The 17,751-nt window shown below is 41.3% G+C and overlaps 2 protein-coding genes across 8 annotated transcripts in view; both read left to right on the forward strand.

The window, feature by feature from the left end:
- Nucleotides 1-1,326: 1,326 nt before the first annotated feature.
- Nop10 (NOP10 ribonucleoprotein) lies at nucleotides 1,327-2,035 on the forward strand. The gene is made up of 2 exons (XM_052183161.1): nucleotides 1,327-1,464; nucleotides 1,680-2,035. Exons 1-2 carry the CDS (start codon nucleotides 1,411-1,413, stop codon nucleotides 1,818-1,820), a joined length of 195 nt encoding a protein of 64 aa, XP_052039121.1. The 5' UTR covers nucleotides 1,327-1,410; the 3' UTR covers nucleotides 1,821-2,035.
- A 3,314-nt stretch (nucleotides 2,036-5,349) lies between these two features.
- The window catches only part of Slc12a6 (solute carrier family 12 member 6), a 101,963-nt gene continuing 89,561 nt past the window's right edge, over nucleotides 5,350-17,751 (forward strand). For 3 of the 7 annotated variants that reach the window (XR_007977911.1, XM_052183162.1, XM_052183166.1), the window contains exon 1: nucleotides 5,350-6,659. Coding sequence is in view for 6 of the 7 variants with exons in the window: in XM_052183162.1 (XP_052039122.1) it covers nucleotides 6,389-6,659 (271 nt within the window). In the remaining variant the exon portion in view is untranslated. The remainder of the gene's footprint in view (nucleotides 6,660-17,751) is intronic. The other 4 variants (XM_052183163.1, XM_052183164.1, XM_052183165.1 and 1 more) reach the window with 4 other exon arrangements.

A 17,751-nucleotide genomic window follows, 5' to 3' on the forward strand; every position in this document is an offset into this window, starting at 1 on the left:
TTAAAAATTTAAATTAATATATTAGCATGACTCAAAAGTCAGACTCAGAAAAGCTTTGAGGTGGAGTCCAAGGGGTTTAAGAAAGGCAGATGGGAGGGTGAAAACTACTAAAATTGTGTGTGTGTGTGTGTGTGTGTGTGTTAAAACAGTCAGCAACAATAACATCAAAACCTACACAGAACAAACAAAAATCCAGGCTATGCAAAATAAACCATACATCAGCAAGCACTCTTCCCTTTCATTCGCTGTATCCAGTCCTCCTTGCCAGAAAATACCAATATTAACTGTTTGTTGTGTTCCCACCACCCACTGCAAAATCTCGAACACACGAACACACACACACACACACACACACACACACACACACACATCACTTTTTTGTTTTTTTTCTCACTGATTAGAACACTGTCCAGGCAGGCCGTCGGCCTCTTGGGTGTTAGAGATCCTTCCGTTTCAGCCTCCGGACTTCTGGGGTTACAAGCACCGGTTAAGCGCCCTGGTTTTTTGAATGTATCTTATGCAACGGCAGGCAAACCGTCTATAGTCATTACTTTAAAAAAAAATTACGTTTTTCTGGCTACAAATTTAGTATGCTACTATATTTTTCCACTATAAATAGTGCTGCAACGATCATTTTGCAATATCTTGGTTTTAGTTTTTGATTCTTTAAACTAGACTCTTTTGCGACTTTTCAGTCTTAAAAACTGGAAATATTCCGAGAAGATGTACCTTATTGTACTATCATCTGCTACTCACCATATAAAGAGCTGAATCTGTGGTCTCGTCCCAAGTTTGAATCTTGGATCGGTCTCTAAAACAAAATCCACCGGTTCATAAGAAAACCTTTACGCTCTTTTCGCTTTGCATAATATCGGATACCCATCATGCACTCTTTGCCGCCAATAATTTGAATTAGGGCGGGAAACCGGATGTAAAAAGTAGGGCTCAAAAAAAAAAATCTTAACTACTTCTCTAGTATATAGGAGGTTGAGAACCCTGGAGACCTTGATTCTCCAGGAACTAGAAAACTGGTGCCTCTGAAATGGGTGTGCAATTTGAAATTAAAGATAGGACTGCTATAAACAGTGAATGATGCATCAATATTCAACCAACATCCATCCCTACTTCCTAATCCCTGGCAGTGCCTTGGTCACAGTGGGCAGTTCCATGATCTTAATAACTTTGCAAGGATGCTACAAGCTGGAACCCAAGGCCAAGCAAGACTTGCTCTACTATGCCCCCTTCTGGTCATATGGCTATCACTGGAGAAATGGACTACTTTTCCCAGCATGCCTTGGAGAGACTTCCGTCCAAACTGGAAGGATGTTGGCGCACGCGATTGAGGCGGCGCACTCCGGAGAAACGCGGCAAGCGGTAAACGAGCGAGCGTCTGTCTGCTGAGGGGCAGTCATGTTTCTCCAGTATTACCTCAACGAGCAGGGCGATCGCGTCTATACGCTGAAGGTAAGGGGAGGAAACAGCTGTATATCAAAAGGACGAGAACTTTAGATGGGAGGAGCGGTTGGAACTAGCCATGTCGGAGCCAAAACGTGGTAGAGAAAGTGGCTTCTTGTTCTGACCCTCACGGTCTCCTGGCCTCATGTTTCCCATTTTCTGGTCCCCTTCCTATCACACCACTCATGTACTGAGATCATTTTCTTTTATTTTTCCTTGAGCAGAAATTTGACCCTATGGGACAACAGACTTGCTCCGCCCATCCTGCTCGGTTCTCCCCAGATGACAAATACTCAAGACACCGAATCACCATCAAGAAACGCTTCAAGGTGCTCATGACCCAGCAACCGCGTCCTGTCCTCTGAGGGCTCGTTGGTCTCTTGTGCTGCTCGTCCCTCGGCCGATTCTCAGCAACCAAACACGTCAATCTGTAAGCCTTGAAGCCTTCCCATGCTGCTTGGAATCCTATCTCACTCGCTTGATGAATGAGTCTAAACTGATGGTCCTCGCCCGTAAAAGGAACAATTTTTTTTTTCATGTTTTGACTTACTGCCAGGTTATTAAACATACAATGACTTGAGAGTTCATGTTGTGTGTTGTTGGAGGAAAAAATGAGGGAAGGGTAATATGGTTGGTAGTACAAGACCACTTGAAAACGTTCTTAAGCCCTCATTGTAGCAATGAAACTGTGCCATCAACGATAAGAGTGTTGGGGGGGCGGGGGAAAGACTGTGAAAGACTCCTACAAAGGTCAGCATTAGCTAGAAAACCTCTACTGTCTAACAGTGGCCCCTTTAAAAAATATTCTGTGGGGATGAAGAGATGGCTCAGTGGTTTCGAGCAGTTACTGCTCTTCCAGAGGTCCTGAATTCAATTCCCAGCAACCACAGGGTGGCTCACAACCATCTGTAATGGAATCTGATGCTCCCTTCTGGTGTGTCTGAAGACAGCAACAGTGTACTTACACATAATAAATAAATACAACTTTTTCTTTCTCTTTCTTTTTTTTTTCTTTCTGATTTTTTGAAACCTTTCTGGTTTTTTTCTTTCTGGGTTTCTCTGTGTAGCCCCCGCTGTTCGGGAACTCACTCTGTAAACCAGGCTGGCCTTGAACTCAGAAATCCGCCTGCCTCTGCCTCCCAAGTGCTGGGATTAAAGGTGTGTGCCACCACCACCCTGCACAACTTTAAAAAAAAAAAAAAAGGAAGAAATGTTCTAAATTCTTAAAAGATTAAAAAATGTGTATTTTAGTATTTTACAGACACGTGTCTATGCATATGTGTGCTAGTAACCACCAAGGCCAGAAGAGGGAGTCAGATCCCTGGTGACTAGAGATAGTGATAGTGAGCCTTCATGTGGCTGCTGGGGATAGAACACAGGTCCTCTGGGAGAGCACCCTTCTCTCCAGAGCTACCATTACATTTTGATTTATAGGATAACAAGTGTGTCCAACCCTGGAAGTTTCCTTTTTCTCTTTTTAGACAGAGCCTCCATGTAGAGCTGACTGCCCTTGGATCTCGGGTCTAACTGCCTCAGACTTTGAGCACTACCTTAAAGGTGTGCACTAGCCCATGGAAGTTTCTTAACCAAGTTGTCAGTGAAGTCTGTTTGTGGTGGGAGGTGTGTCTTCTTGTTTTTTCAGTATTGGATACAATTCTGTCCTTCACTTGCAAAAATAAATAGAACATTAGTACTGTTAGCATTCTACTCTCCCAGCTCTGCAGACAAAAATAAAAAGGCTTCAGCCTGGAAGTAGTACTAGTCAATATGAAGAAAAGGAAATTGTCATGAATCTAGCAAGGACTGAGAAGATCCCCTGGCTATTAACATCTGACACCTGGCTTTAGGGAGCTTGATTATGTGCTTGGAGGCAAGAAGAAGAGCTGTAAGAGTGAGCTAGGCAATGCATAGAAGTATACACAAAAAGACTGGCATATGTCGGAGAGCAAACACTGCAAAATGTCTTTGTAAAGTCTGAAGTTTGAATGACCAGCAAAGCTGCCTTAGAAAGTAGATTCCTGCTAGGCAGTGGTGTTGCACGCCTGTAATCCCAGCACTCTGGGAGGCAGAGGCAGGCGGGATTTCTGAGTTCGAGGCCAGCATGGTGTACAGAGTGAGTTCCAGGACAGCCAGGGCTATACAGAGAAACCCTGTCTCGAAAAAAAACAAAAACAAACAACAAAAAGGTAGATTCCTGAGAAGATGGATTTCTTCAAGTACAATTGTTGGTTTTAATCACGAGCCGTAGGCTGTACAGAAAATCCAGACTGTACGTGGTAGCTGACATCTAATCCTAGCCTAGAATGAGATAGATGGATCTCTGAGTTCCAAGCCAGCCTGGGCTATGCAGTTAGTTCTTGTATCAGAAAACTAAAAGGGAGTTGAGGTTGTACAGAACAATGCAGGCCCAGTGCCTTTCTAACATGCACATAGCCATACAGAAGATTGGGTTTAGTGACCTAATTCTAGCACTTGGGAAGTGAAGGCAGGTCAGAAGTTGAAAGTCATCCTCTGCTATATAGAATCTGAGGATAACCTGTGCAACATGAACTCATGTCTCCCTTTCTCTCTAAAGAGCAAAAGAGGTATTTTGGCCAGCCAAGGGTCTTCACCCACAAATCTGCAGATCTGGGTTCAGATCCTGAGACTGAGGAGGACTCATGTATTTGTGTACTCCAAATAAGTAAGTGTACTTAAAAAACAAACCGGTTTTTTAACATTGCCCCCACCCTAACTGATGAGGATAGAATCAAGGGTTTTGGATATGTCAGATACTCAAAGATCTAATACTGTTTTACATTTTAACGGGTTTCATTTTATTCCCAGGCTATTAAACTAGATTGGGAATTGTCATTTGATCAAAGGGAATTTCCAAACCTGGGAATTTAGATCCATGTCTTTTACATTTTTTTTTTTTTAAATATAAGTCTTATATGTACTTAAGTGCAGTGCCAGCATAGGTCTTAATAGCGCAGACCTGGAGTTACAGGCATTTAAGGGAACTGGGAACCGAACCAGGGTTTCCTTCAGAGCTGTTAATACTCTTAACCACTAAGGGTCGCTCTAGCCTCCTGCTGTTGATTTAACTATTTGCACCTAGGAGGAACCAAGGACTCAGGAGGCTCCAGTGAGTTTCTGCATTTTGGCCAAACCTTCAGAAAGTTTTCAAATAAAACATGGTTGAACTGAAAGTTATTTTGAATTAAATCAACATTCTAGTGTTAGTAAAGTAGGTCAAACCCTGGAAATGTTGCAGAGCAGATACCCCGATGTCTTTGCCATGTCTGTATAATTCTCTTTAGTGGAAATTTAAGCCTGGCTTGCATTTTGAAAAGGATAGGAACGGAACAAGAAGGGGGAAAGTAGCCCACGATGAAGAACAAGTTATAGGCGCTTTAGAAAAGACAACTGAAATTTTACAGAGGTCACATCAAAGGTAACTAGATACAGTAATGGAAGGTTCGGGTGCCATAAAGTTAAGGTTTCCAGAAAGATTTTAGAGATGACCCTTGCGGTTCCGGGGTCAATGTACATTGCCTGCCTCTAAGCTGCATACTGAGTACATGCAGCACAGGTGAGAAAAAGCTCGCCACGCGTAGTTCAGGCCCCGGGGCGGACTACGGTTCCCGTCGTGCTCTACGAGTCACCAGAGTCACCGATCTGCGCAAGCGTGTTGCCCTCTTTCTCCGCGCTGCTTACTCCGGGCGGGGCTGCTGTTGCCCGCCCGCGGGACGGCGCCGCCCTCAAGCTCCCCAGGCTTCTCTGGACGGTTAACCTCGAATGAGGAACGAGCGGGGCGGGAAGGGGAGGGCTGCGGCGGCGCGGGCACAGCCCGCCGCGCCCGGGGCTGGGGGCGGCGAGGTCACGTAACGGCTTCGGGCGTCTGCAGGGGAGGGGGCCTCCTTCGCGCTGCGGCTCCGAAACGGTTAGCGGGTAGTAAACAACAGCTGCGCGCGCACCCGCATCAGCTGGCGCGGGCTCCCGCACCTGCGACCTCCTCCTTAGCTGGGACCAGCCTGCTCGGCCGTCTTCTCCGCCGAGACCCAAGGAGAGCCGGCGAGAGGCCACCGGCGCCGGGCCCGGGAGGAAAGCGCGACCTGTCACACGCAGTGCAAACACGGCGAGCGGTCGTGGGCTTGAGGGACTCGCGACGACCTGCCACGACCCTGCTGCAGTGGGAGCTGCTCTGTTCTGATCCGCTAGCCGCCGCCTCCAGCTCCTTTGCCAGGACGAGACCTCTGGGAGGCAGGAATCCACTCTGCCTCGGCATCCTCACGTTGCTCTCCTCTTTCTCCATCCTGTACTGTGGGGGTATTTTCCCGTTATGCATGCTCATCTCTCCCACCAGACCCAAGTGGATTATCGACCTCAAAAACACCGGGTGGCTCAGCACACACCTCCTCCCAGCCAGACCTGTGGGGTATTCACCTGATACACAACAGGTGGCTGGTGTACACCTTTGCGTAATCTGATCCACGCTCTATCCACCTGATAAGGGTGGGCCTGCATGCTCTGTCCTCAGCTAGAACCGTGGGACACTCGGCAGATAAAGGACTAACTACCTCATCCGGACCCTGGGGGTTGAGCGAAGGGAGGCGTCGCCAGCTGCTGTAAGATCATGGCACGGAGCCCTCAACCCTGGACCAGGGGAGATAGCTAGGATTCTAAAGGAACCAAGTTACACAGGATTAGCATTGTTTTGTTCTCATTTTGTTTCTCGAAAAATTATTTTTCAGTAACTGGCGGGGCACTTTATAAAACAGTTGGCTTGAATTCTAAGTAGAAGGATTCTTAATTGGGCCTTTGTGGGATGTAAATCAAGGTAATTGAGGGTTTTTTTTTTTTCTTCTATTTTTTGCATTCAGAAGTAGCTAGTGTAGGAGGAAGAGTTTTTGTGAGTGTTTCTTTTTTTATTTGTCAAAAAGGGAAAAAAATGCATCCTCCAGAAGCCACCACCAAGATGTCTTCAGTTCGGTTCATGGTGACACCAACCAAGATTGATGACATTCCAGGTTTGTCAGACACCAGCCCGGATCTCAGCTCTCGATCTAGTTCTCGAGTAAGATTTAGCTCCCGAGAAAGTGTGCCAGAAACAAGCCGTAGTGAGCCTATGAGTGAACTGTCTGGGGCCACCACTTCTCTGGCAACTGTTGCCCTAGAACCTTCCAGTGACCGAACTTCTAACCCCCAGGATGTTACCGAGGGTAAGTAGAGGCTCGGAGAGCAGAATGTTTCAACCCCTGGGTTCTCCGTGCTGGGTAACTACCCTATTCCGTTTTATACTAATCACCTGGAATTAAGGCCCACGTTTCTGTGATGCCTTTCTGAGTGTGGGAATAATAGCTACAGTTAGTAGGTCACTACACTAGTCTTTTGGCGTTAAGAAGGTAGCTGGCAAGAGGGCAAAGAAATGTATATTTTGATTTCCTCACTTTTGTCTTACTTCTAACTAAATGACTATTTTTGGTTAAAGATAAATAACAAAAAAAATTTAAAAATTAAATAGCTTACAACACAAAAAAAGCCTAAACTAAAATTTTAGTGGGCTGGATATGTGCTTTCTAGAGAGCTTTGGGGCTTTGACTCCTAAGTCAGTGTTTAAGGCAAGTTGTTAACTGAGTTTTCGAAGACTCAGTTGGGTGTCATAAAATTATTTTTTGAAGTTTATGTTCTTATAGAGTATTTAAAATAACTGAATTCACTTAAGGAGATGTTATTCTCTTGAACAAATGGAACTTACAAGATGAGCTTCTAGTGCCTGATTCCCACGTAATATCCCTGCTGAGCTTTAGATAACTATTTTGTATGTTGTATATTGGGTTTTTGTAGTCAGAACATAAGAAACCACTTCTGTTCGTATTAACCACTTTCCAGACTTGACCTTGGACTGATCAGACTGACTTGCATTAGAAGTTTTCATTTGATTTAGTGGGAAGAGCTGATCCAAAGAGAAAAGTTACTTTTTTCAGACTCAATTAAAAAGTTTGAGAACTGCCACTTAGTTTTATGCCACATTCAGACCAGCATAAATCTTTTTTTTTCCTTAAGTTTTTTCCCTTAAGAATCTTAAAGACTTTAAAAAATTCTATTCTACACAAGTTAGAAAACATGGCCTTAGCCACCGACTTGTTACAGCAAGGCTAACTTACCATTTCCGGTCTCAGGAAATACTGTTCCTCCTGACCTTAAGTGTTCCGGAAGCCTCAATAGTTTTAGTTCCTCAAATGTGTTTGTTTTTAATGTCTTGAGAAAGATAGACTTGGTAAAGCTTAGAGTTCCAGAGTTTACTGACCTTTAGCTACTCGTTTTATAGCAGTAGTGTGTATTAATTCCTGGTCTAACTGCTTTCCATGGCTTAATAAACCTTTCACTGGATTATATACACTATGTCAAAATTAAAATATGAAATAAAAGATTATAACTTCTTTTTCTACCACATTTATTTATTTACTTACTTATTTATTTTTGTGACAGGATCTCAAGTAGCTCAGGCTGACCTTGACTTTTCTGTGTGATCAGGATGAGCTTGAACCTGCCTCTACCTCCCAAGTGTTGGGATTGAAGGCCTTTTGAGCCACACCCAGTTTATGTGATGCTATGGATGGAACTCAAGGCCTCTTGCATGCTAGGCAGACACTCTGTCAACTAAGCCACATTCCAAGCCTGCACCAAATTACTTCCAAATTATAATTTTAATCTTTATTTCATCACACTACATTTGAATTGTTAAAAAATGCCAGTTAAAAACTTCAATATACATAGTCCCTTCAAGGAGTACTGATACCTTTTTATTCAGTCCTATATTCCAGTCAGCCTGATCAGGTCTCACATTCATTCTGCTATTCCTAGTCAAGACTGTACAATATCTACATCCCTTTGTTGTGGTTTTTTTACATATTATCTTTCCCAACCGGACTATAAAGTTCTTGAGGACAGGAGCACAGTTTTTGCACCTAATATAATGTGTGATATCACATCTATATTGTGCTTAGTAGTGAGTCAAAGAACTTCCAGACATACCCAAACAGAAATTCAACAGAATTTTAAAAGATAATGGTGAAGGGCCAGAGGTGATGGCACACTCTATTATTCCCAGCACTTGGGGGGCAGAAACAGGTGGATCTCTGAGTTCGAGGCCAGCCACATCCATATTTATATATGGTGATAAAGGGAGATGAAAGGCAACTACTGAAGCAGAGAAGCAGATGTGTGTATCTGTATCTATACCTATAAAAAGACACTTGTGAGATAATGGGAACTGGGTAGATAGTGTACATCTGTAGTCCAGTACTCAAGATGAGACAAGAGGAATCAGTTATACCTACAAGCCTGGACAGCACAGTGAGCCTCTGCCTCAAAAACAAATGAAAGTCACAGTAATTGAGGGAATTTGAAATACATGGTATTAAAACACATTAAAGAAATACTAATTTTCTTAGATCTACTTATAATATTGTCATGAGAAGCCCTCAGATTAAGATAACCTGTTAGAGTATTTTTAGGTGTGATGAAAGGTTCTGGGTTTCTCACACACACACACACACACACACACACACATACTCATACACTAAAGGAAAAAAAACTTGGAAAACAAATTTTATTTATTGTTGTTAAAAAGTACATGAAGAGCCATTATTTTCTCAGCTTTTATTCTATAAAGAAAACTTTTAAGATAGAGTTGTGCGCTCAAGAGTCAGAGACAAGATCACAAGTTCAAGACCTGCCTAGGCATCATAGGCCCTTGTCAGAAAAAAACAATGCCAGAGGTTTCAGCTTTATGGTAGAGAGTTTGCAGCACACTCACAGGCCTTTGGCTTGACCCAGGGCTACTTTCTCTCACTCTCCCAAGGAAGGTTGAACTTTTTAAGATCTGGCTTTTTAGGGAGAGTATCTTCTGTTATAGAGGCAGTCCTGGAATTCCCCCAGATAAGGATAAGTACCATTGATTGCTACAGGGATAATGTCACCTTCTGATCCTCAGTGTTCTCTTCTGGTCCTCACTAAGACTTTCCTCAGTAAGCCCACACGCTTTTGCTCTCATTGGCATGCTAATGGATTTGGAGTCTCATGATTTCTGCTTTTAATTGAAAATAGATTCTTTTCTCATTCAGTATATCCCAATATCACCTTTACTAATGGAAAGGCATAAGGGGAGGAGGAGAGGCCTGGAGGTAATGGAGCCTTACAAAAGTCATGCTTTTTGTTTTAATAATAAGGGGAGTGCTGTTTCAGGAAGCCTGCAGTGACCTATCAGGACATTACAGTGTTGTTCTTTAAGGCAACTTGTAATGACCTATCAGGGCAATATTACCCTCTCTTGGATTACAGATGGTTTGCTCCTAGTAACTAATAAACAGTTCTGGACTACTAAGAACTTTGCACAACTTCTGACAAGGTCCCACCTTTATGCCCCGGTCACAGTGGCTGTGCATATGGCTTTGCCGGAGAAGAGCAAGCTGGCTTGCAGTCCGCACTGTCCTTGCTCTTTTGGCCTGATGCACTTATGCACAGTCTACACCTGACAGACTTGGTAACTGAGAATAAATCCATTCCTATGAACATTAGTTTTGGGCATTAGTTTTGAATAGGATGTATCTCCACGGATTTTTTTTTTCACAGAAATTTGAAATGTTCACTGTTGGAATTACAAAAGCATTTCTGTTAAATGTTAAACAGAATATTGTTTCAATTGGGTTTTATAAGTTTTATAAAATCTTTTTGGTTTGGTTTGAATTTTTGTTTGTTTGTTTGTTTGTTTGTTTTAGAGATAGGATTTTTCTGTGTAGATCTGTCTGCCCTTGAAGTCATGCTGTAGACCAAGAAGACCTCAAACTCTGCCTCTGCCTCTCAAGTGCTGTTATTAATGGTGTTTGCCACCAACACCTCGCTAGTGTCCTTAATTACAAATGATGGCAAAACCACATAACATATAACACATGCAGGCATGTACATGGGACATTTTGCTTGAAAAATAATAGTTCAGTGGTTGATGAGTAAGAAACATTTTCTTCTTTTTTTTTTTTTTTAAAGATTTATTATATGTAAGTACACTGTAGCTGTTTTCAGACACTCCAGAAGAAGGAGTCAGATCTTGTTATGGATGGTTGTGAGCCACCCTGTGGTTGCTGGGAATTGAACTCAGGACCTCTGGAAGAGCAGTCAGTGCTCTTAACCACTGAGCCATCTCGTCAGCCCTGTTTTCTTACTTCTAAGGTATACCTTTATCCTATTTTAACATTTCTTGTTTACAGAACATTTTATTCCTGCTGACCTTGAGTGTCTATGTATGAGTATGTGTATGTACGACCACACACAAGAACATGTGTATAGTTAAGAGACTAAACCCAAAGTCTGTTGCATTGCTAATTATATGGCCTGCCATGTTCTGCCACTGAGAAGTCTCCAGCCAGATATTTAAATTTTGTTGTATATACTAAAGGTTGGTCTGGGCTACTCTTACAGCTTCAGTTCATCTCATTTATTAACATCCTACCTCTACTACCCAAGTGCCTATTTTGAAGTGGGATGCATGTGTGTGTGTGTGTGTGTGTGTGTGTATGCATGAACATTCACAAACGTGAGCATGAACACAAAAACATGCTTGTATATGTGGAGGCCAGAATCTTGGGTATCATCTCTGCAGCCACCCATCTTGCTTTTGAGATAGGGTCTCTCACTGATACTTGGTGGTTTCATAATCAAATCAGAATAAATAAATTAATGTCATAGACTGGTAAGTGGGTAAAGACACCTGCCACCAAACCTGATGACCTGAGTTCAGTCTCAGAACCCACATGATGGAAAGAGAAAACCTATTCCTAAAAAGTTATTTATTATCTGTCTTTCAACCAGCATGCACATGAATTAGCCTACACACACACACACACACATACACACATACACACACACACACACACATACACACCAACCAGATATGAGAACTGCAAATTTTAAATGCTGAATTTTTTTTTTCATAGAGTAGCTGACAAGATTGAAGTTTTCAAATGTGCAGGGTTTAGGGCTGGAGAGCTGGCTCAGCACACTGTTCCTACAGAAGACCTTACTGGAGTGTGAGTCTCAGCACTCACACCAGGCATCTCACAACAGCCTGGATCTGCAGCCTCAGAGCTGGGACTCCAAGGGCACTGGTATTCATTCACCTGCACACAGTCCTACCCACATGTAAATACACACAATTAAAAGTAGATTTTTCAAAATGTGTAGTTTTTAAAATTAAAAAGCTCAAAACTAGGAAAAAAAGCAAGTCATTAAGTGGCAGGTAGTTGGGTTTTTTGTTGTTTTGTCTCTTATATTTAGTTTAGTTTTCCTTTTAGTATTTTATTTTTTGTGGGTATAAGTGTGCACCATGAGGCACATGCGGAGGTTGAAGGCAAGTTTGAGGAGGTGCTTCTCTTCCTGCATGTAGGTCCTAGAGACTGAGCCCGAGAGTTGGGCCTTGAGATGAATGCCTTTGGCCTTAGTCACCTCACTGACCTTATGTTTACTTTTCACTTCTTATTTTAGTCTGTTGTATTTGAGATCTCTCTTTAGTCAGGAGTAGTTGCATTCCAGCCTCTAGGTTCCCCACCTAATTAATCAGAGGCAGCTTTTGGTTTGCTGTTTATTGCTGCATTTGATAATCCTTGGTATGTTTCTGGTCACCTTGAGAAGTCCTTACACAAAAGCCAGTTGATAGCATTTATCTGTTTGATTTCATAACCATTTAGTTACATTTAAGATTTTGGCTGAATGGCACTTGAGTTTCTTCCATCTTACCTGGACAGGTTTGCCTTTACTCTGATGAAAAGCTCTTTTCTTTACATATTGCTGGTTAAAGAAAAAAGAAAACTCTATTAAGTAAAACTCGTGCACACACATGTACTTTTTCACCTAAGGAGTGAATACAGTTTTCTGTACAGGAAGTTATAACAGATTAAATTTTTTTAAAAAATTTTATTTATTAAATATATTTGAGTTCACTACTGCTGTCTTCAAACACACCAGAAGAGGGCATTGAATCCCATTGCAGATTGTTGTGAGCCACCATGTGGTTTCTGGGAATTGAATTTAGGGCCTCTGGAAGAGCAGTCAGTGCTCTTAACTGCTGAGCCATCTCTCCAGCTCTAAACTCTTTTTTTCCCCAAGATTTATTTATTTTATGTACGTGAATGCCCTATCTGCATGTGCACCTGCATGCCAGAAGAGAAACTAAATATAATTGGAATTTGTTTTGCTTTGAGAATATTTGCATTTATTACCTTAAACATATAAACAATGCTTATTTTCATTATTGAAAATATGAAAAGTGGCTAGTTACATCCTAAGACGCATACAAAAGGCTTATGATTGATTTTTTTTCCCTAGGTTAGCAGTGTGCTCTATCCCACTGAAGGGACTGAGTACAGGAAGGAGCCAGGATTCATGTTCTTCTGTAGAGATAAGGTTAATTCTTTCCTTTTTTATTTATTTATTTATTCATTTATTTATTTTTTGGTTTTTTTGGATTTGGTTTTTTTCGAGACAGGGTTTCTCTGTATAGCCCTGGCTGTCCTGGAACTCACTCTGTAGACCAGGCTGGCCTCAAACTCAGAAATCTGCCTGCCTCTGCCTCCCAGAGTGCTGGGATTACAGGCATGTGCCACCACTGCCGGACACTAATTCTTTTCTTTCTTGAAAAAAAAGTTTTGATATTTTTCACCATGGATTTTTGTTTGTTTTGTGTTGTTTCGTTTTTCAGTTCTAAGATAAACTTTTTCTTGTCTAAGAAAAAAATCTGAGGCATCAGATAAGTAGACTGGCCAAATTCATGGTAATCATTGAAAAATAGTGATTGAGCCAAGGGGTACTATGTGATTCCAGTAGTAGTATTTTTGTCTTACATAAGTTAACCCTGCCAGGATGTTTATTAAATTTTAATTATATTGTAATATAGCAGATGTGTGGAAGAAATACCCCGGGACATTATTTTGCCTGACAATCAGAGGAAAACTACAAACGGAAGGCTAGAGGCCATGTTTCTTAAAGGAAAGTCAGTATTCTTCATTGTATTCTTCATTGTTACATACACAAATGATGTACTCATATCTAGTGCAGTGTAGTACTGCTGAGTTATTGCATATTTTACATTTGTCTATCAGTAAAGTTAGTGAATGTTCATATTTTGAGCCAAGTCTTAGTGAATTTTTTCTTATCTTTTTTATTTTTATTAATTTATTTATCTTTTGACTTTTTAAGACGGGTTCTTTGTGTAGCTCTGTAGACCAGGCAGAGTCCCGCTTGCCCTTGCCTCCCTCCCGAGTGCTGAAAGTAAAGGCGTACAGCACCTCTGCCTGGCTGCTTTATTCACTTTGTAATTTTTCTTTTTGAGGCAGTCTTGCTGCTGTATAGCTCAGTTGGCCTTGAGTATGGATCCTCCCTCTTCAATCTTCTGAGTTCCTGGATACTAGGCATTCACCCCCACCATGCCGGCTTAGGAAATCTCTGAGTAAATGGACTTTTGGAGAAGGGCAGAAACAAAGCAGTGATTTGTAGCATCCATTTTTTCTTTAAAGTAGAAATTAAATGAACAAGGGTGGTCCTGAACTGGGGAGCCGCTCAGTGATCGACTGTTAGCATAGCATATGCTGGGCTCTGGTCAACGCTGGCACCACAAAACTACTATTGCTTGGTTAATCGATTATTTTGTTAACAAGGACATTTTCTTTGGGATTGTGTTTTCATTGTTTTTTCCGATGTTTTAAGACTATTTTGACAGTATGATGCATAGTGTCATGTTTATATTCTGTACACTTTCCATCAGTAGAAAAGCATTTTTAACCTGATAATCATTTAATAATAGAAAAATGAAATGTGTAGATGGGACATTAAACTGCAGTGAGGAACTGAGTTGTTGTCTGTATTCTTAGCTACCAGTGCTGCCTCTTTGTTTGGTGATTCTTGGATCCCACTTGTCCCTAGGCTCAGTTACATTAATTAGACCAAGGGGAAAACAGTCCTGTACAGAAAGTTACAGCTCGGACTAAACTTTTTTATTTTCCTAAGATTTATTTATTTTATGTATGTATGTGCACCCGCCTGCCAGAGGACATCCGATCACATTATAGATGGTTGTGAGCCACCATGTGGTTGCTGGGAATTGAACTCGGGACCTATGGAAGAACAACTAGTGCTCTTAACTGCTGAGATTAAACTCCAACCTCATGGATTAAACTCTTAAGAGACAACTTTAAGAGCTAAACACAGCCAGGCATGGTGGCGCATGCCTGTAATCCCAGCACTTGAGAGGCAGAGGCAAGCGGATTGATTTCTGAGTTCGAGGCCAGCCTGGTCTACAGAGTGAGTTCCAGGACAGCCCGGACTCGAGAGAGAAACCCTGTCTCGAAAAACCAAAAAAAAAAAAAAAAAAGAAGAGCCAAGCACGTAATTTCCAGAGGCATTCAGTAATACCTCACTTAGTGTTTGGACACTGCTGCCAAAAATGACTGAGGTTGCCCCAAAGTTAGCTAGCCATCACATCTTATTACATCCCTCCAGTGAGCACCCCACAGCTTTGGGCAGTGGTGGGGTGTCATGCTCCCCTGGTTCCTTGTTTTCTACTTACAGATGTATAGTTCATTGGCTGACAAGACTTCACACTCATGTAGGGCTGGGGACAGTGTTTCATTCCCGTTTCTGGGACTTACTGGGCACTCTAATAGGATAAGTAAATGGATGATCCTTTGAGAGTCCTGAGGCCTCAACCAGAGGAGTCTGCCTTTTGTTCTCTACAACAGTATGAATCCACCAGGAAGGAATGTCTTCCATCTTTTATCTTTAAGGCTTTCAGCACTAAAATTTATTAAATATTAGCCACTACAACCATTTCATAGAAATCCGTTTTCATAGTTTTGGTTTGTTTTGGTTTTTGTTTTTATTATCTTTTTATTTATTTTTTATCATAGTTTTAAATAGTATGTCCTTGCTGTCTTTATTACCTGGTCTTCACAAAAGTAATTCACTCACCCTTCTGTACTTATATGCTACGTGAGATAAAACTTAGAATTTTAAGTCATTTAAATTGAAAGTTGCTTTAGATAGTTAATTTTATGTGTATGAGTGTTTCGCCTACATGTATGTATGAGCACTACATGCATACCTGGAGCCTTCAGAGGTCAGAAGAAGCACTGGGACTAGAGTTAAAGAGGGTAGTGTACCACCATATGGATGCTAGAGTTGAATTCAAGTCTGCAAGAATAAGTGCTCTTAACCATTGAGCCATCTTTCCAGCCCATTAATTTGATATTTTAAACTATTATTCAGTCTCTCAGTAGCAAATAGATAAAAGGGTTTACTAAATATGATAAATAGGGAAGGTGTAGGCACATCTTTTACTGGAAAATGAGAGTATGCTTAGATTCCAGCAATAGTAGTAACTCTAAATTTAAGTAGTAAACTGCTCATTATCTTCTTTAAGATGTTTACAACATTCTGCAGAACAGCCATTCAGATTGTAGTATACAGACAGTGCTGGGTCATATTGCCTATCTGAGGAAGTAAGGTAAGAAATTGAAATTTTAGAAGCTTGCATAGTAGCTTAATAGAGCAATCTTATATCTGTTGAATTTCATGATTTAAATACAAATAAATCATGGGATTTATTTGGTATATCTTCATTTCATTTTTTCATTAATTCACCTTGTTATTTATTCATAAAATTATTAGCATGTAATGAATTGGATATTTAAAAGATTCTGCTTGGCATGGTTGCACACTCCTGAGAAGGTAGAGGCAGGATGGTCAGGGCTTTAAGTGCATAGTGAGTTTGAGGCTGGCCTGGGCTCTGTGAGACCATGTTTCATTAAATAGAAAAAGACTTCACCAGAAATAATTTGCAAAACACTATTCTAAAACAGCATTTAATCATCTTTTCATACTTGTGCCTGACCCGCCAAGTGACACCACACTCAGTGGGGGTGGGGTGGGGATGGAGTAGTTTCTCTAACATTGGTTATAAATAGTCTGGAATGGGCTTTTATTTCATGCAACTGTTTTTACCTCAGAATTGCTGCTCTAGGGCTGGGAGGATGACTCTGTGTTGGAGAGTGCTTTCTCCCGATCCTGGAACTGGGAGATGGCAACAGGTAGATGTGGAGCTCACCGGTCAGTCTGCTTTTCCAGAGTCAGTGAACTTCAAGTTCCATGACAGATCTTGTCTCAAGAGAATAAAGCAGAAAGACATAAAAAGAACACTAGGTTTCATTTTCTGACTTACACATACACATATGAACACCCCCCCCCCCCCCCCCCCGACACACACACACAAAGATCTCTGTTCTAACATGTAACATAGGTTTCTTCACAAGATAAATTAAAATTTGGGAGTTTTGGAGTTTTATATTTTATAAATTCTTCAGTTCAGACATTTTAAATAAATGACAGAGAAAGGAGCTCATGAGGGCTCATGTCTATATGAGGAGTTAGTGGTAGCTAACAGCTGCCAGAGAAGTGGGTGAGGAGTTATTTTTCTTCAGTGCTGTAACCACTGGTAGGTAGCCTGTGCCATGACTAACCCATACTATGCTCATGCAAACAACACCAATTACTTTGAGTGGGTCACTTAGAAAACTGCCTGAAACTAGGAGTACTTACTGGAGAGAAAGAATTTGGTGGGAGTGAGAGGAGCAAAAGAGGATGAGGAAGGAAAATTATAGAAATATGTTCTATACATTTATAAAAGTATCTGTGTAAATGAAAGTGTAATTTTTAATTTATTTGAATGCTGGCTAATTGTTACCATGATTTAGTAAAAATATCTACTTAAAGCCGGATGTGGTTGTGCAGGCCTTTAATCTCAGCACCAGGGAGGCAGCAGCAGACAGATCTTTGTGAGTATAGACCAGCCTGGTCTATATAGTAGTAAGCTCCAGATTGGCTGGGACTAACAGTAAGACCCTGTTTCAAAAAACAGACTTGGAAAGCCTACCATAACTATTGTGAAAACAGTCATATGTTGGAATTACTTCGAGTACTTGCTACTGCCTTTCCTATTTGTTAAAAATGTCATTTGAAGTAAAGTGAATACTGTAGGTGTATAGTCAGCAATTGGGCTTGATTTGAAGGTTTCACCTCAGGTATTTATTTAGCTCTTAACAGCAGGGAAAGTACTTTGAATGCTGTCTAAAAACTGTAGGAATTTAGGAGAGGTTCATGTGATTTGAATCTGTTTCAAGGCCAGAGTTCATTGCTTGTCACTGAGGATTCCTAGTGAGCACAATACGTCCATAACCTTTACCCTGGGTGGTGTGGTCCTATGTGTAC

Source organism: Apodemus sylvaticus, chromosome 5 (assembly GCF_947179515.1).
Source record: "Apodemus sylvaticus chromosome 5, mApoSyl1.1, whole genome shotgun sequence".
Taxonomy (NCBI): domain Eukaryota; kingdom Metazoa; phylum Chordata; class Mammalia; order Rodentia; family Muridae; genus Apodemus; species Apodemus sylvaticus.

Bases quoted from the DNA above. Each gene is read 5' to 3' on its own strand.
- Nop10 (XM_052183161.1), top strand. From the start codon at position 1,411: ATGTTTCTCCAGTATTACCTCAACGAGCAGGGCGATCGCGTCTATACG. The intron at 1,465-1,679 runs GTAAGGGGAGGA...TTCCTTGAGCAG, and splicing joins ATCGCGTCTATACGCTGAAG to AAATTTGACCCTATGGGACA.